The sequence below is a fragment of the Phyllostomus hastatus genome, unplaced genomic scaffold (genome assembly GCF_019186645.2).
Source record: "Phyllostomus hastatus isolate PE091 unplaced genomic scaffold, TTU_PhHast_1.1 phas_contig_40, whole genome shotgun sequence".
In the NCBI taxonomy this organism is placed as follows: Eukaryota; Metazoa; Chordata; class Mammalia; order Chiroptera; family Phyllostomidae; genus Phyllostomus; species Phyllostomus hastatus.
The window spans coordinates 70349542-70369353 of record NW_025333872.1 but is presented as its reverse complement, the minus strand read 5'-3'; the positions used below and the strand labels follow the sequence as shown (position 1 = coordinate 70369353).

At 41.2% G+C, this 19812-nt stretch overlaps 1 protein-coding gene and 1 pseudogene across 2 annotated transcripts in view; one reads left to right on the top strand and one right to left on the bottom strand.

The window, feature by feature from the left end:
- The first annotated feature begins 2171 nt into the window (after positions 1 to 2171).
- LOC123821851 lies at positions 2172 to 7674 on the top strand (annotated as a pseudogene).
- A 7562-nt stretch (positions 7675 to 15236) lies between these two features.
- The window catches only part of NCOA7 (nuclear receptor coactivator 7), a 134789-nt gene continuing 130213 nt past the window's right edge, over positions 15237 to 19812 (bottom strand). For both annotated transcript variants that reach the window (XM_045842746.1, XM_045842747.1), the window contains exons 14-16: positions 18144 to 18239; positions 17740 to 17813; positions 15237 to 17354 (exon numbers count right to left, since the gene is read on the bottom strand). In XM_045842746.1, the coding sequence (XP_045698702.1) occupies positions 17219 to 17354; positions 17740 to 17813; positions 18144 to 18239 (306 nt within the window). In that variant the 3' untranslated portion in view covers positions 15237 to 17218. The remainder of the gene's footprint in view (positions 17355 to 17739; positions 17814 to 18143; positions 18240 to 19812) is intronic.

The following is a 19812-nucleotide window of genomic DNA, read 5'->3' as shown; positions in this document are numbered from 1 at the left end:
ACTTGAGCCTGGAAAACTAGCATAAAGCTGTCAATAAATCCTAATGATTATTACCAATAGGTAGTGATGGTAAAACAATTTAAGTGATCAGATGGTTCACTTTCTTTTAAATACAGAAGCTTTAGTGCTCATAAGACTGAGTTATGCTTTGTAATGTCATTTACCCTGTATGATGCTAACCAGAATAAACTTGAAGCAACTAATGATCTCATTATCACTTTAGAAAATAATGTTTTCAATTTCAGAGGTCAAATTTCTTATTTGCTAGTATCTACTATATAGTTACTGACTATGAACACCTTAGAAACTTAATTAAAGGGGAATTTACCCATCATTTTCACATCTTTAGCTACCTTTTTTTTTTGGTTAAAAACATGACTGGAAAAACCATGAAGGTGTTGCACATAGAATGATGCATCAGGATATCATCTTATTTTAGAATAATTAGGATATGGATGTAGGTCATATTACTATCATCAGCTGCAAGCCTTTATTAGAAACCAAGTTTAAACACTATACCATAATTAAAATAAGGCTTGCCCTGGCCAATGTGGTTCAGTTGGTTGGAGAATCATCCTGCAAAACAAAAGAACATGGATTCAATTCCCGGTCAGGGCACATACCCAGCTTGCAGGTTGAATCCTGATTGGGGCATGTACAAGAAGGCAACCAATAGATCTCTCTCTCTCTCTCTCTCTCTCTCTCTCTCTCTCTCTCTCAAAAAAAGCAGGTGGATGGATTTAAAAAATATCCTCAGGTGAAAATTTTTTTAAAAAGGTTTTATTTGTCTTTGCTTTTCCCATCACTTACTGACCCATTCATTTCTCTGCTCTTCTTTGCATCCAAGCACTCCCAAAAGCTGACTAAATTCTTCTGAATCCTTCCCTGCCTCTCTCCTCACACTGCCTCCTAGTACGCTCTCCCTGCCACCATTCCATCCACGCAGTTCAGTTAAGGTAGCCAATGACCTTTATGTCTCCACATCCAATGGTCACTTCTCAGCGCTTGTCTTCTCAGTCACAGCGAACCATGCTGTTCCCCTTGATAAACTTTTATCCTTTTGGTCCAGGACACCACCCTTCAGCTTTCCTTCTACTTGATTGGCTGCTCCATTTGAGTCTCCTTGGCAGCTTCCTCTCTTCTTCCAAATCTCCCTCATCACTAATGGTCCTTCTCATCTCCTCTCTCTCTCTCACATCAAAAGCTGTGCATATTTAATGTATACAACTTGAAGAGACTCTTCTCTTTAGCTGCATTCAGTCTCTTGGTGAACTCACACGGGCTGTGGCTTTAAACGCTATGTATGGGCATAGCTTGTTGTATTGCACTGTGCTTTATTGTACTTCGCAGATAATTTAAATTTTACAAATTGAAGGTAAGAGCTTCCACCAGCAAAAAGATTATGACTCACTGAAGCCTCAGTTGATGGTTAGCATTTTTTAGCAAAAAAAATTTTTTTTAAATTAAGGTACATTTTAAGGTACCTGATATAAATTTTTAGACATAATGCTATTGCAAACTTAATAGACTACAGTGTAGTATAAACATACTTTTTGTATGTACTAGGAAATCAAAAAATCTGCGACTCACTTTATTGCAATACTGATTTTATTGCGGTGACCTGGGACTAACCGACAATATTTTCAAGGAATACCCATTTATGCTGATGACTCCCAAATTTAAAGCTCTAGTATAGACGTCATCCCTGACACTCCAGACTTGAATAACAAATGCCTCTTCGGCCACCCCATAAATATGTTAAAAATGTGCCTGAAACCAAGCTCCTCTTGGGGGAGCTCCTCTTTTCCTCTCCAAACCTGCTACCATCTTAGCTGAGGGAAACTCCACTGTACCATCTGCTCAGGACAAAAATTCAAAATCACTTTTGATGCTTCTCTTTAACTCTTCATATCCAGTCCTTCAGGAAATTCTTTATAGAGTACATCCAAAACCTGATGTGATCACTACTAGCTATCTTGACTCAGTTACCGCTGCCTCTCCTGTGAATTACTCCATAACCTAAGTGGTCTCCCTACTTCCAACCTTCCTCCCACTCTCATTACTGTCTAGTCTTGTACACGGCAGCCCGAGTGAGCCTTTTAAAAGGTGTGCCACACAGGGGGCCAGGAGAAGTGGAAATCACTCCATGAGGCAGTGGTGACGGCCAGAGGATGAACAAGTTTGACGCACTGAAAGATGATGACAGTGGGGACAACAATCAGAATGAAGAAAACAGCCCACAGAAAGATGGTGAGGAGGAAAAATGGAGCAAGACAAAGGTTAGAGCAGGAGCGTGAGGAAGACTGCCGTCCCTGGGTCAGCAGAGCACCCCCTGCAGTGCAACTGCACCGTCTGGTACTCCAGGAGAACCGCCGACCGACCCCCCAGCTCACAGAACTGTGAACAGAACATCAAACAGATTGACACCTTTGCCTCTGCAGAGCAACTTTTGAGGTTTTGCAGCCACACAGTACATCCCAGGGACTGTACGGGCCACAGTGACTTCTGTCTCTTAAAGAAGGAATTAAACCCATGTGGGACGATCATGCAAATAAAAATGGTGGCAAGTGGATTGTTTGGCTATGGAAGGGCTTGGCATCCCACTGCTGGGAGACTCTCATTCTGGCCATGCTGGGGGAGCAGTTCACAGATCTGTGGGGCTGTGGTCTCTGTCCAGTTTCAGGAGGATATTACTTCAGTATGAAATAAGACTGCCACTGCCCAAGCAACCACAGCCCAAATCCGGGATACCCTTCGGTGAGTGCTTAACCTGCTTCCCAACACCATCATGGAATACAAAGCCAACACTGACAGCATCCAAATGCCCGGCAGGTTGGGCCCCTCCAGGCTCCTTTCTCAAAACCTCTGTAAGCTGTGGTTGAGGCTGAATGGGCCACGACCCTCTCACTGTCTGCATGGCACCAGCATTGAAGCTGGCATCATTGGAGCCTCTTGCTGTGTTGGTGTGCTACCTGGAAGACCCTTCTGTCCTGGACAAGAGGGACTAGAAGTGCATTTTATGTTTTAAGAACAGGCTGACACACAGCAGCTACAACAGCTGAGATCACTTAATCAATGGTGCTAAGCTAAAAAAAATTGTATGTCAAATAATGTCACTTCTCTGCTCAACATGCTCCAATGGTTCCTTATCCCACTGAGAGTAAAGTTCTCATCTATGAGGACCAATAAGTCTCTACATGAGATGCCACCTGCTCAGCTCCGTATACTTTTACATCAGCCACCACCAGTTTTCCATCACTTCCTCTGTTCCAGCCACACTGGACTCCTTGTTGTTACTTGTGCCAGCCAGCATGGTTCCACATTTGGGCCTCTGCACTGGCTGGCCCCCTGCCTGAAACATACTTTCTACTGTTACCGTGCAGGTTATGCCTCTCACCTCCTTCAAGTCCTTCCTCAGATGCTTTTCCCCAATGAGACCGACTGACCACCCTGGCAACCTGCCTGCTCACTTGCACCCCCCGCACTCCCTTCCCCCTTTACTTTCTCTGTTATTTCCATTGCGTCCATTACATTCTAGATATTAAAATTTAAATATTTAATATTATATAGTAATATGATTACATACAAATATTTGAATATTATATATTTAACTTACTATGATTATTATTTTTTTTCTGGTTCATACTCACTGACTGTAATCTCCACAGAGAGTTCTATCACTTTTGTTTGTTTCTCGTTTGCGTAGAGTGTGAGATACCAAGTGTAACCACGGACAACACCCAGGCTCCTCGTCTGAGAACTGGGAAGTTGAAGCTGGTGTTGACCAAAACAGGGAACTCCCGAAGAGCAGGTTTCGGGTAGGGAAGGCCAGGCATTCAGTTGTGGGTATATTATATTGAGATGCTGCATTTGTCTGTTTACACTAAGTTTTTTGCAGTAAACAACTCTAAAACTCTTAATACCTTGGAACAAAAAGGTTTTTTTCTTGCTCATATCTGTGTCCACTGCATGTTGGCTCTGGCCGTGCTGACTTCGTCCAGTGACCCAGCCTGAAGGAGCAGGGAGGTCTGGAGTTAGAACAGAGGGGAGAGGGAGCACGACAGCACCGCTCATGGCCCCTAAGGCTTCTTTCTTCTCAGAACGGCACACGTCCCTGACCAGAGCAAGGCACATGGCCAATCCCGACATCAGCAGAACAGGGTTAAATGTCATCCTAGGACTGGAAAAGGCAAAACATATTTCCAACAAGGATACAGTGTACTGCAGTTGCCTATTTGACATGGAAGTGACAATGTCATCAGGTAGGAAGAAACATGAACCTGAAGTTTAAGAGGGAATCTTTAGAATATAGTATTTACATTCATGAAATTAAAAGCAATCACCAACAGAGTAAGTATAGACAGAAAAAAGTTCCAGGGACTGAGCTTGGGGCTCTTCGGCATCTAGAAACTAGAAAAATGTGAAGTGGCCAGAAAAATGCAAAGTGGCCTGTGAGGACCAGGAGGAGAACCGGGAAAGACTGGTACGCTGGAGGTGAGACAAGGATCGGTTCAGATGGGAGGGAGTGGTCACCTCTGTCAAGGGCTGCTGACACGGCTCGAGGAAGATGAGACCTGGGAATTGAGTGGAGGGCATTCATAAAGCTGATAAATGCTGTTTCACTGTTGGGGTTGGGGGGGAGCCTGGTACTGGCGGGTTTAATTACATATAGTAAAGGCAGCACGTGGAGCGAACACTATTCACAGGAAAAAAGAATGAATACACACGAAGAATATCAGAGACCACGTGCCACACTGGTCAAGATGAGGAGAGGCAGGGGTGCTGCATTGTCTGAGCACGGGAGTGGAGTGGCTGCTGCCAACTTAGAGTAAATACATTTCGTTCAAGTTCATTTACCCTGGTGTCTCCAGTCCTTGCAACCTGAGGAAGCTGTGCTGAGTCATCATCCTTTTCACAAGGATTGGCACCACCTTTATCACATTTTACACCTCCTTTTCTTGTACTTCTTCCCTAAACTCTCAGTGTTAGAGTGCCCCATGCCTCACTTCTTGCTCTTCTTCTCTGTCTACATTTACCGCCTTGATTGCATCTAGTCTCAAAGCTCTAGATACCTATATGCCTGTGACTCCCACATTTCTAACTGTATTCATGCCTTTCTCCAAATCAAACCCCAATTGCACACTTGATGTTTCCATTCAGATGTCAAATAGATTGAACTGTTGATCTCCCCACCGCAAACCTCTTCCATTCACAGACTTCTGATCTTGGCTGACGGCAACCTCATCCAGGACTAGATCCTGTCAGTTCTCTGCTCAAAACCGTCATTCCCATCAGCAGAATGATAAAGAAACTTGCCTGATGACACCCCTTTAGTCACTGACAGAGCTGAGACCCGAACCCAAGCAGTATTGGGATGGAACCCGTATTCGTAACTGCGGTGCTACTGGCACAGGCACATGTTCAGTAGGCTGCAAGAGGATGTGTCTAGGACGGTGAAATATACACATGGATGTGTCAGAAAAGGCCTGGAAGAGTATATACCAACTATATTTGCACTGTGATCTTTGGATTGATAAATCCAATATCAATGGCTTGATATTTTCATTATCTATCTGTATATTACCCATCCACAATGAAAATATATTGAACGTCCATAAAGAAAACATCTTAATTTTTTAAATGCAGGATTCCAGATGAACTTAATTTCTTCTAACCATTCTCTGTTTCATAAATAATCTCTTTCCATAAATTTCTGAGTTGTTCAACTCCGATGTCAGAAGTTTACAGGGCATTTTCAGGCTGATGTCTTGGTGTTCCTGGCAGAGGCGAACCTTAGAGCCACAAGGACCACATGTCTAACGGGGGGTGGGGGGGTGGGGGGCAGGGGGGCATGTTTCCGTTTTACAGTAAGGCTGTGGTCAGTGGGTTGGTGGGTTTGTCTTAATCTCATAAAGTATCTCAACATTGGCCACCCCTTTTCCACACCCTAAACAGAAAAAAATTTAACATAAATACAAAAGCCTTCCCTGGCTTATATTTAGTAAATAAAAGTAAGTTTTGCTATTCCACCAGTGTCTCAAGAATATTAGATTTTTCAGGAGGTGAAAGAAAAACAAGCATGACCGCATTTCCCCCTCCTTAAGAAAAACGGTATGAGAGGAAATACTTAAGGCTAAAGTGGCTGTTGCCTGCTAGGAACTACGTACGGCCTGTATGTCGGCCTCCACTGTTGAAGCGAGTGACCTGCCCAGGCAAAGGAAGGGGACTAAGGGGTGCTTGTTTGTGGGGAAGGAGAGAAACTTCCAGTCTCTGATCCTTACACGGACGAGGATCACTCTCTCAGTAAATACTGGCGAGCGGTGCCCAAGTCCCAGCTTGTGGCTCTTTGAACTTGCTACCTTTAGCAAGGTAGCAAGGACTTTAAGGGGTGTTCTGACCTGTCCTTAAATGGAAACTGTAAATCATTTGTAATGGAAAGAATGACAAAAGAAAAAATCCTTTCTCCTTATAACGACTCTCTCATTGCTGTTATTTCCCTGACAAATTACTTGACTTGTCTACAGAGTATAATGCAGACACTTCTGCTTTTTTTCATAATGCTTTCCTGAAGGCAATGTTTTCAGACAAACCATTGAAAGTGATTCCTACTTTTTACCAAGAACGAGGTTATACTTGGACTTTGCATTTTTGATGAAGAATTTACCAAAACAAAGTTTGATATAACTAACACTATAATAATCCTAACTTACCTTTGTCCGGCTTTTACAGTTTTTGAATGTGTTTTTATATACATAAACTTAATTCTCATGACATCTCAGATAGGAGATACTATTGACCACATTTTAGAAATGGAAAAAACGGTACACAGGGAGGTGAATGAGCCCACACAGGATCACTTACCTGTAGAGGGGCCCCTCTTGCACCCCTTTTAGGAGCACCAGAGGCACTTCCTGCTTCCCCGAAATCAACAGAAAACAGTTCTGTGTGAATCAGAGGTACCCTTGCATCGTTTTGAAGTTAATATCAATTTTCTTGTCAAATTCACACCTGTATTTCTTCATAATCTCAAGGCCAATAAATCACATCTACATCATTAATTCTGGTTCTTGGTAGTTACCCATGAAGAAAAATATTTCTCTTTACCCATAGCCAAACTATCCTCTGCTACTTCTCCAGTTTTTCCCACCACTGACATCTTTGAAACTCTTTCCACTGTAAAGGCACAATTCCAGGTAAATACTCTAATCTACAACCTCATCCTCTTCACAGAACCACACTTTCACCTTCTCTTAGCCACAACCGGCACTCCGCCAAGGATGGCACTTCCCTTGAGCCTTGACAAATGAATATGGCTTTTTACCCTCACCTTCTGACATGCGAAGAGAGATTCGAAAGCAGTGTTAGCATTCTCCAAGCTTCTCATTGCCACTTCCAGGTGATTCCATTTCTACCAGTTTGCTGCTCCCTGCCCCCTGCCCATTCTGAGCCTCATGCTATAGTGTGAAGCATAATCTCCATCATCCGATGTCTTCTAGGTCACTGCCCAATTCACAGAAAGCATCGTCACCAACCCACAAGTGCTGCCAAGCTCTAGCTGTCAGCTCAGGCAGCAGCATCGGGGTCCCTGGGTCACAGCTTCCCAAGCACCTGGATTCCAGTGCCCTTCGCTTCCATCCCTCTTCAACACAACTCATTCCCATCACAGAATCCTAACACTATGTTTACTCTGATTCTCTGAAAACCTGAACTTCAATTTTTTTCTTCACACCTCTGCAAGCACTCATCCCAGCAACTTCAAACTCTCCTAACTTCTTAGTACTTTCTGTTCTGGATCTTTCTCTCTTCAAGTCCTCGTCACCCTCTTGTGGGCTGGAGAGTCAGACTCCCTCAACTGGAAGCCCATTTCTACCGTTTAGTAGTGATTCCACCTTGAACAGCTCATTAATTTCTCAGGGCTTCCATTTCCTCGATTGGGAAATAATAACAGCTGTACCTACCTCATTGCCATCACAAATTATTTTGAAGCTTAATCGAGATGAAATATGTCAAGTGCTTAGAACAGTACTTAGTACTAAGTGCTCACTGTTTACTACTATTACAATTGAACTGCTGGATACTGCTTCTATTAAAAAAAAAGAATCACATAACCAAATTAATAAGTGCTAACACATGCCCAAATCTATAAAGCAAAACACAAAACAACAAACATGTTCTCTTTCCATCCCGCTCCCTAGATACTGCCAGTTTAAGGAAGACTCATGAGAAAATACCTTTGTGGCGTGCCTAACTCTCTGGTTATCATCATGTTAACTATCTGCCCTCTTCACAGAAGTAGATAGAACTAACAGACTGATTAATACTTATTATTCTTAAAGCAGGAGCAGCAAGGATTTCATGTGACCTCTTTCCAGAAGACAAACCAGAAGAAACAGGTTGAAAGCATGAATAGACATCTCATAAACAAGAAAATTCGAATGACTAAGAAACATATTCAGAGTTGCTCATCCTCTTAGTAGTCATAGAAATGTAAATTAAAGCCACAATGAAATAAAATGGCACACTCTTAAAACTGGCAAACACTAAGAAGTCTATCAGCTAGTGGAAGATGTGTTCTGATGGGTACGTAAATGAGACAGTCACTCTGTGGAATACTGTGGGTCATCTAATAAGGCCAAGTACTCCTACCCCCTGTGGTCCAGCCGTTCTGTCCCCGTGCAACACTTTCACGTGGGCCTCGGGGAAGGGCCAGAACAGGAAAACATGAAAATTGCAGAACTGCCAGCAACACTGTCTATCCATGACAGGAGAATGGATAAATAGTGGGACAGTGCTATGTTTACACAGTAGAATATTAAACATTTCAAAAAAATGAAATATTGCTGCAATAACAGCATGAAGGAATCTTAGAAACAACGTTGAAGGGAAAAGAAAAAAAAAACATGTCATTAGCCAGTAAATGCCTCTAGTATAATGGCATTTTTACCTATATTAATCCATTTAATTCTCATAACATCCCTTTGAGGAAGGTACTACTGCTCCTATTGTACAGATGTGTTTGATTCCCATTCAGGGCACATCCATGCCTGGGCTGCAGGCGCTGCAGGTCCCTATCACACAGAACTGAGACACAGAAAGTGTAAGGAACTTGCTGGTAAGTGGAGGTGCCAGGACCAAGCTAACATTTGTTGCATGCTGACACAGCACCAGGCATTTCCAACCTTGCCCAGGTTACCTGTTTCATGAAAAATACTCTTGGTAAAATGCCCTTCTTGATTTTTTTGACTGACATATCTTCCTTCCTAAATTGATACCAGTTGGCACTGGAGAACCAGTCTGTCATATGTCTTTGCACTCTTCTTTCAACCCCGTCACTGAGCTGCAAACTCATGAACAGTTCGATCTTCATCTCAATGGTCCTCTGATCCATTTTCTAGATTTTCCTGCTGGGAACAGAACGTGACTCACTGTCACTGCCCTAAAGCCCTGAGACACACCCTGCAACTTCAGTCTACATTTTTCAGAATGCCAATATATAAGATATATGAAAATGAAGGAATTCTTTTCCAAGAGGCAGCCTCACATTCCCCCCATGCCTCAGAAATCTCTTCCCCAGTCTTCTTTTACTTACACCCCTAAGACCCAGAGGGAAGAATATGAGCAGATGGAGGGAGGACCATTCCTTCCTGTGGCGCAATCTTAAAAACGGTGCTGGTAACCTTGTGACTGAGCATTGTATAGGGGGGAGGCGAGGGGAACCAAGGGGTCCAAAACCGGTGTTTTAGTCCCAGCTCGGCCACATTGGACAAATCCTTTAATCCTTTGGGGTTCACTTCCTTCAGTTATATGCATAGTTCAGTTAAACCTGATAAGCATTTATTCAATGCCTCGGAGGAGTGACAAGCTTTGGGGATGTAAGAAAGGGTAAGGACTGGCTAGCCACAGAGGAGCTCTGGTCATTAAAGAGCTTGCTTTCTACAGTAGAGGACCATGGTCTTGGTGCCCAAGGGGGTTTAGTAGAGTGTGGGTGACCAGATGGTGACGCTGGAGAGACTGAACTACATCAATGTACTGCTGTAGTTAAGAACTCAGCTCTGGGGTCCGTCACAACTAAACACATCCTGGCTCTCACCCTCGTGAGCTCTGTGACTTCAGCCAAGTTACCTAACCTCCTGAAAAATTAATTTCCTCATCTCTGAACCAGAGATAGTAATTATACTGTCTTTGCTTTATAAAATATTTTATTTATTTTTAGAGAGAGGCAAGGGAAGGAGAGAGGGAGAGAAACATCGATGTTCAAGAGATATTTTGATCGGTTGCCTCTCACATGCCCCTAACTGGGGACCTGCAGGGCCCACAACCCAGGCATGTGCCCTGACTGGGGATCAAACTGGCAACCTTTCTGTTTACAGGCCGGCACTCAGTCCACTGAGCCACACTAGCCAGGGGTTTGTTTTGAGGCTCAAATAAGATAATGCAGTTAAAAAAAGAGAGAGGGAGGGTCATGATAAATAAATGTTACCTGTACCTCTCATTTTCCTCTTGAGCCCTACTGTTATTGTTAATACTTGTGTATCAATTGTTCCTTGGCAAGGCATTGTGGCAGGGTTTGGAGGTCTAGGCAGAAGTTGTCCATCAAACTTGTGCAGCTATGGCCTACTCGCTGGAGGAAGGTGCTTAAGTTGGTTCTTGTCACAAGACCTTTCTTGAAAATGTTGACATGTGTTAACAGGATTAGAGGCTGGAGCAAAATGAAATTGTCCTGGAGGAAGTTATTTCTTAATGGGGTGGGGAGTGTAATTTATCATAAAGTCAGCAAGAGAATGCATTTTAGATGAGGTAGAGGATGGTGTTAATACATGCTTCGGGAGGTGTTGAAGTAAGGAGTGAAAATTATGCTGAATAAATTTGACTTGATCTAAAAAATATGGTCCACAAGTTATAACAGAAATGGTTAAGAAATATGAGTCCAAAGGAATTATAATTAGGAAACTGCTCATGTATGAAAAATACATGTATTTAAAAAATATAAATCAAGCAAATTGTGTGCACATACACACACGGTTCATGGCTAATTTTGTAAATGTACAAAGACGGCTTACAAATCAGTAAAATTAGGCCCTGGCTGAGTAGCTCGGGCGGTTACAGCTGCAAGGTCCCAATACAGCAAGGCTGCAGGTTTGATCCCTGGTCAGGGCACATACAAGAATAAACTGATGAATGATAAATCAGTGGAACAAATCAGTGCTCCTTTCTCTCTCTCCCCCTTCTCCCTTCCTTCCTCCCTCTCTCTAAAAATCAATAGTAAAGAAAAAAAATCAGTAAAATTATGAATAACTCAGTAGAAAAATGGACAAAGGACTTGGACACATTCAGGAAAAAAGATTTAATAGAGCCAACACAAGTGGAAAGATGTTCACCACCATTTATGATTAGAAAATGAAAATTAAAATAAGATACCATTCTGGGAAAAACAAAAGAGACTGATATAAAACCAGTATTGGTGAGTGTGTGAGGTAACTAACTGGTATGCTTATATGCATTTGGTATAAACTAGTATAACTTTTATGGAGGAATAATGAATAGGATCTTTTGAAATAAAAAGTACATACACTCTTTTTAGCACTTTTCACTGCTAAAAGTTGTCTCAGAAATACACAATCATAACACAAAGTTCTCTATACAAGGATGTTCTCCAAGAATTGTGTGCAGTAGCCATAAACAGTCCTTCAGTGAAGAACTGCTCCAATGGTGGCAGCCCATGCATGAAAAATGGGCTGGGTCTGCAGGGACACATTTTGTTTTGTGAACAAAATGTTGTTCACAGCATCTTCTTGAACTAAAAAGGCAAGCCGAAGAACCCCATCTTTAGCATGCCTGCTCACGTGAAGAAGATATAAATAAGTATAAATGTGTAGAAATACTCTGGAAGGAAACAAGGAAATTTCTGTGGTTGTTACCTCTGGGAATGTAGGCAGAGAAATTGTTTGCCATTCACTGAATTCCTTTCTGGACCATTTGAAAACTACCATGAATAGGTATTAGTTCTGTAATTTTAAAAAAGAAATAAAAAGAAATAAAACTTCAGTTAAACATATCAAAAGAGCAAATGAGAGCCATTGCAATATGTCTGAAAATAGTTTTTAGAAACTAAGTTGCTGTCTTAGAAGATAAACTTTCCTTTGCAAATTTCACATCATTAGTTGATTCCTCCATGTGAAGAAGGAAATCCTCCATGGTTTTATTTAATAGTAAGTAGTGCTTACTTTATGCCAGGTACTAGTTTAAGTATTTTAACCATGTAATAACATTAGACATGGGGCGGTTTTCATTACAATATTATTATCCTCACATTGTAGGTTAGGAAAACAAGGCCTATAGGGGTTCAGTTACTTAACCAAGCTCACCAGCTATAAAACTCTAGAGCTGAGATCCAGGATGTCTGGCTGCAGGATGCTTTAACCACTATGCTTGCTGCCTTTTGAAGTCTTTAGAGGTTTTGAGTTCCATGGGTGAGCTGATTATATGACCTGCTGAAAGGGACACAGGCCATGTCCTCTCAACTCCCCCTGGGATACCCCAGGCCAAGCCTATCCACTGATCCTTTGGAGGATTTAATAGAAAAACAAGACACTGCAAGAGAACATGCTTATGGCTTACTGGATGTGGAGTAACAGTGGGGCCTTTTAACAACTCTCAACAACAGTACTTCAACACAGCATATCTTTGTACAAATCTTCTTACTGTTAATTGGAGTCTTCCAAGATGAAAGGGACGATTTAAGCCAGCTCTTAGGGAAAATGTGGCTGATTCACCAGCCAGGGGAAATTGAGGTTAAGCCAAGGACTGCTGTGGGTATTGAAGGCTGAACTGATTGGTTGAATTCCAATGTTTTTGAAGCTTGTCAAAGTAAGGATGATTTTTTAGCTGCAGAAACATGAGGAGACATGCCTTATCATCCAAGCTTATTGAATGTGAATGTGTTTCCTGTTTAGCATTTTCCTCAAGGTTATGTTAAGCTAGATCAGGGTTACTTTTTGTAATCCTAGAAGTGGAGTGATTGATGGCACTCTTGTTGATAGGTAAATAGGACACTGAGATTAACTAGTGGTCTCTTCTCTTATGCCTTTTCACCCTTCATTCTAACAGGTTAATGTTGAAACTTTCTCCACATGCAAACAGGTTCTCCAGGTGTGCAGGTAGCTCCCAGCAGGTAAGCTTAGGAAGGACAATTGGTCATTGAACAGAACTGCCTGAGGCATTCTTGGTGGTTCCATCATTTCTTGGTGGTTCTGAGAAAGGATGCACGATTCTTTGTAAGGAATAAATTGCTTATCCTTCCTGTGGTCCCTCAGGTATTGTGGATGGGTGGTGCCTGGGGAGGGATACGACATCCTACAGGGCTGCCATGGGCAGTAGACTGTCCAGTAGAAGAATAAAACACGTGTCAATGTTCAAGGCAAGAATTCTTTGTGTCTGGTTAGTGAAGAGGATGGGTAATCCTATAGAGATCCAAGTTTTCAGTTTGGAAAGAACCTCAGGGAATTCAGACTTCTGGTGGCTTTATTAGCTGACTACCTAAACAGGGAGACACACGCTATTACATTAGGTGGTGCGAAGCTGTGTGAAGACCCACAGTAGCAGAGCCAAAGCAAAGTACTCAGACCTAAAGGTTCTTTTTGGTGAGGGAGTAGTAGTCTGAGTTCATTGCTGATGAAACATGATTTGGTTGAGCCATATCTTGACCTTGATCTACAGCTGTGATATTCAATACAGCAGCCATTGCCCACATGTGGCTAAATTTAAATGAATTAAAGTGAAATTTAAAAAATCAGCTTCTCAATCACCCAGGTCCCATTTCAAGTGTTCAAGACTAGTCTTGCGTTGTCTATGCAGGACAATGAAAATTCTGGAACATTCCCATTATTGTAGAATGTTTTACTGAGTAGCACTGATCTAGATACAGTGGTGTCCAACCTATTGGCGTCTCTGAGCCACACTGGGGGAAGAGTTGCCTTGGGCCACACATTTAATGCACTGTGACAAGTAATCACACACACACAAATCTCCTAATGTTTTAAGTAAATTTACGATTCTGTGTTGGGCTGCATTCACAACCATCGTGAGACGCATGTGGCCTGCAGGACGCAGGTTGGACACTCCTGATTCTAGAAGATAAACAATAGGTCACCAAAGATATTCTATCAAGAAACACCATTCTGATGGATTGACTGACCACCCTAGAGAGGCCCTATCCAGTTTTTATTTTCAACCATGAGAGATTTGAAATAGAAGGAAAGACAGTAAGAAGTCGGATTTTGGTGTGAAGCCACCATCTGTTACAGGATCACTATGGTTAATGGTCACAAGCAAGGAGGTGGGAGCAGCGGGGTGAGGGCTGTGAGGTTAGGGCTTCCCCTGAATGGGCTGTGGCCTGATTAGGCAGAAGGAAGTGGTTGAAGGTACTTCTGATACTTGCACAAAGGGTGAGTATGACCAACTTTGTTTCTGAAACTTCCTTTGGCTTCTGACCTCCCTACCTTTCTTTACCTGATTAGATTGGTAAAAATTGGTTAGACATCTTAAGAATATGAATCTTAGTCTCTCTTTCTGGTTTAAGAGATTTTCAGTGCTTTCCTCAACAGAAGAGTAGTTGTCTGATTAGTTCTATTTCACATACCTCTACAACACTAAAAGGAAGTAAGGCAAAGGAAATCAAATGAACAGCAACAACACTTCTCACACTAGTTTGGGGTGTCCCTGGGGGCCTGTAGCACGGGAACGTATCTGTCATTTTCAACAGTCTGGTGAGACATCTGACTGCCCCTCCCACCCATGTCCTTTCATGTTGACTCACAAACTGAAGGAGTGAGCAGTGAAGAGTGCTCAAGGTCTTCATCTTCAGGGGGAGGGGACCGGATGCCAAAGAAAACAGAGGATAAAGTGTCCGTTGAATTTAGAAAGTAGGTGGAAAGAGAAATGTTCAAGGGAGAAGGTCAGTATTCAAAGAATAGCTAGGACTAAGAACAGGGAAACTAGTAGACTTTGAGCCAAGAGCTGTCCCTAGTAACTGTGACAGAAGCAGTGTTCGTGAAGTTCGAGAAGAGGAGGGTCACTACTGGGAATGAAGAGGGCATTTCTAGGGTGATGATAAAAATAAAAGCATGAGCACTGGACCTTACTCAGTCTTGGATATTTCATTATCCTCTCACCCAAGTAAAAACTCTAACATCCAATAAGTGCCTGTTGAATGAAACCCTCGGGAAAGAAAATCACACTGAATGCATAAATTCCTTTATTGAAAATATTGGGCTAGCACTGCATTACATATATTCGATATCCATAAATGAAGGGCCACACATTTCTGATTGGACAATACTGTTTTAAATAGAGAACACAGCATCTGGATATGCTCTCACAAGTACATATAATATCATGGACTAAACTAGGTAAGAGTGAATTATATGCAAATGACTGTTTGCTAATAGCGTATGGTTGCAAACGGCATACCTGGTAAACGTGGTCATCACGAGACGTCCCTGGTATCTCACACCAACACATCATTTAAGGAGCACATGAAAGTTAAACTGCCAGTATGTTGTTTATCAAGAATTCTCAACAGAAAAACTCAGGGGAAAGCACACCCAGGCTACAGACTTGAGCCTTCACAGCATTCATTGCAACTTACGTGGAATGTACGTGGAGTTAAGTAGCTGTGGATCTGACCAGAGGCCCCTTGGCACCGTGTCTGTTGTCCTCTATAAACAGTCTAAAGGAAGGGAATAATCTCCAGGGAATATTCTGTCAGCTTAAGGCTTACATTCTACCAACTGTATTATTATTATTTTCTAAATGCAATTATATAAATGCTACTTTTGTTATTAATTCTTTTCTTTCCAAAATCACTGGGGATATAATTTATGACAGACCACTTCTCAGCTTTGGCTATTATATGAAATTTTTTTCCATTAGCAGTCTTTGGCTTTCATAATACTCTGGCAATCAATAATATTGGTCAGCTTTTCAATAAGGTTTTATTATTATATTTAATAAAAGTATTTTATGATGTGAAAATGGGTTGATGTTGAAAAATAGGTTTTATTTTTTGTTCCAATTTTGGTATGAATGCATTTCTTTGCATTGTTCTTTTTTTCTCAAATAAAAGAGAAAACCAAGGTGGTTGGGCTAATTTGATACTTGTCCTTTGATACAAAACAGTCCTTTTAAAAACAGAGGCCTGTTTGTTAGTGTAAAAACTTGGGAAAAATTATGCAAAACACTATGAAAATAAAGTTCTTATTACTAACAAATGATTTTATAAGAAGCAAAACATTTTCTTTTTAAAAGCAGAGTCTGTTCTAGTCTAGGTTCATAAAGGTATCCATCTACTTTTGTAAATATCAAATTTTAACTGAGAAATGGCTTTTTCTTCTTTATACAACTATGTTCAGAATAAGTAACTAAAAATGTACCTTTTCAATGACTAAACTGAGAGCTCGCCTACAACAGTCAAATCAATGAACATTGGTAATGAGTTTTTTAAAATTCACAATTAAGCATATATATATATATATATATATATATATATATATATGCTGTTCAAGATCTATCACCCTAAACAATCAGGGCAAAAAAAAAGCTCAATATAAAACTATATAAATCAAATGGAATTGTTGCCAAACATAGCACATTTCTTTTTTTTTTCAAGATTTGACACATTAATAGAAAAAAAAACCGGCAACACATTTCAAACAATATCCTAGAAATAATAAATAAAACTTTTTAAAAAATCCTATACATACCCTTTTCAGTGCTGTGCACCTTCAATTTTTCTAAACAAGACTAACCTTTCCCATGGCAAACGATAGTATGCTGTACATTTTGGTAATGAAAATTATGTTGATAAATACACAAGGCATGTATATATTTCCACAGTATCTTTTTTTTCACAGTTACCAAAAATAAAAGTTGCATTCAACTCATACATCATAAATACTCTGATTCCTCACTGCGTGGACTTGAAGAAAGCAGGAGCACAAAGTCTTCCAGCAGCCTGGATGCCTGGCCGCTCCGGGCGGCGGCAGCCCTCCGCACGTGCCCTGCAGGCCCTCTGCAATGTGGTCGTGCTCCGCGGTGACGGCAGGAAGGAAGCATCATGGGGGCATGAGGCAGTCTAAGCAGGCGCTTGTCTTCCAGCCAGCTTTAGGGGAGCTGAGCAAACCCAATCTTTTCAATGTTGTATTTTAAGGCAGCCTGAGTTTCACTCAAATGTCCATACCTCAAGGTCCTGAACTATGAAGTCTTCCTTTTTGGAAAGAATATCGTTATTGAAAGTGCTGCAGGAATTACTTCGTCCGTGGTATAAGTCAGCATCTAGCCATAAACCAAATCGTCCCCTGAAGAGGTTAAAAGAAAAGTGAAAACATTTCAATCTTACGTGGCACACTTTCTGTCCTCCCTTACGGCGGTCTTCTTTCCATTATGGTACAGACAGAAACCCTAAACTGCTTGTAAAACAAAGGGGGCATTTCTTTTACTTCATTTAAATGAGCTGTCTTTCCTAAAAGACAAGTGGTAGTAGTCCTTCATTGAGACACATAAATAAATCATTTTATCTCTGACTCTTAGTGCCATATGTTAGGCCACTTTCCTAATTAATATACGTGCATGGACTTGCTAAAATCACCTGACACCAAAGTTTTGGTTATCTGAATCAAAACAGACCCACTCAGGTCTGGTGGTAAATTAATAACAACCACAACAACTTTAACAAACTCTTACCCTCCACCACCAAGTTCTAGAGAAGTTATGTCTCCATTGATAAAGTATGAGTTTTCTCCACTCCACTTGAAGACCTTAGGGTAGAAACACAAGACAGTACAGACCTTTTAATCTGGAGAAGGGGCAAAAACGGAACGTTAGAATAGTCCCTCTGTAACTACCTGCTGCGGGATGTGCTCTCCCGAGGGTTAAGAAGTCAGTAAGACCTCTCGGGCCCATGTGACTCTGACTCACAATCCCTCCCTGGACCCCAGAACACGCAGAAGGGTGGTCCTGAGGCCTGCGAAGGCCCGGGCCGAGTGTGTCAGGGCAGCTGCTGCTCTGACAACAGCTCCCCACCTCCTGCCTACCCCTCACCCCCACCCTGTGACAGGGGAAATCAGGTATCTCTCCCATCCAGGTACCTTGAAATTGGGGCTAAACGTGTACAGAAAAGTTTCGCCTGTGCCATAATAGTGGTCACTGAATTTGAAAGGGTGGGTGGCATACGCTCCGAAAATCTGTGAAAAGAAAACAGATACATTAGCTGCTTTCAAACCTAAACCTCCCAAAGAAAGACTTTCTTCAATATTTTAACACAATCCTGAGACTGCATTATACCTCTTTCAGCAAAGTTCATTACCAAGTCAGAGCTCATAAATAACAAAGAGCGCCAGCAAAGAGATACATGGCCCCATACATCCCCAATGTCCCTGGCTCTAACTGAAATCCAAGTAGCTTGGAGATCTTATTTGTCAAAGGCCAACAATTGGTTCAATTTTAAAAGACTCCCAAAGTCCACTAGGGAGACGAATTTCCTGCAGTGACTACAGACGACATTGGGAACATAAAACAACAAGAAGCATCCTGCACACAGAAACGAGTGGCTGAGAGAACAAAGTCATGCATCGTCTGTGTTTTGTAAGTGGAATTGTAGCCAGACATTTCCCCAGAAAAAATGCATTTTTGTCTCTTTTATTTTTAAAAGTGATTTCTCAATAGGCTTATTAAAACTGTGTCCATAATATGACTGATCTAATATATCTTGTTCAAATTGGGTTTTAAGAAAAAAACAATAACAATTCCATGTACTATGGACTCTAAAGGTGACTTAGATGTATTGGAATCAATGATTCTTCCATTTTTTCCTGTTGAGGGCTGGAAGAAGCAGCATTTTCAGAATGTGCACATTTGCTGCCTCAGCTTCCTGTATTTCTGCTCAGACTCTGGTCAGTACTTGCCAAGTGAGGGTTGTCAAGAGTGAGGACACAGAGTCTGAAAATATCCGTAGGTAATTCTGATACACCAGAGATTCCAAATTCCTATTGAGAAGCACTGATTTAAATGGAGGTTGACTGAAAAACATTAGTTTTCAAAATTATTTTAACTGAATTACAGTCATAGCCAAACCTCTCCTTTACCAGTTTGGCTCAATACCTGGCTCCTTAAAATACTAAAAATTAGGTAGAGTAAAGTCTGGAAACCCTTTCTAACCAGTGTTCTTCCGACTTCCTGCCACCAATCCTTTCCATAGAGCTGCTAAGAATAAACAAAAACAAAAACACTAAAAATCAATTTCCCTTCTTCTAGTTATCTTTCAGTGAAAGAACTAAAATACTGTTGAGATAGGCATCTATTTTTTTAAGCACCTGGTAAAATACAACAAGAAGGGTAATGACCATACACAGAAGAAAGTGGGTTCCCTTCTAACCACTGAATAGGAAAAGCCATGCTTACTCTTTTACCCTCACAGCAGTCTAAATAATTATATTTCTTTGCAAAATTTTCTTAGCAATCATGGAAATCTGTTTAAGGACTGGGGATTGGATAATACTAGAGAATTACTGTTAATTTTGTTAGGTTTATAGCATTGTGGTTATGTAAGAGATCATCCATTTAAATTTTTTCCTATCAACTTTTTCAAAAGCAATTGTGTAAAAAATAGTATGCCTACAATAATATTGCTGGGTTTATAACATATAAACATTTAATATATTTGGCAATGACAGAACAAAGGAATCCATGAGGATAAATGAAGACAACCAGAAGTGATAAAGTAAAGTTAGTATAAAAGAAAAACCCTATAAATGCATA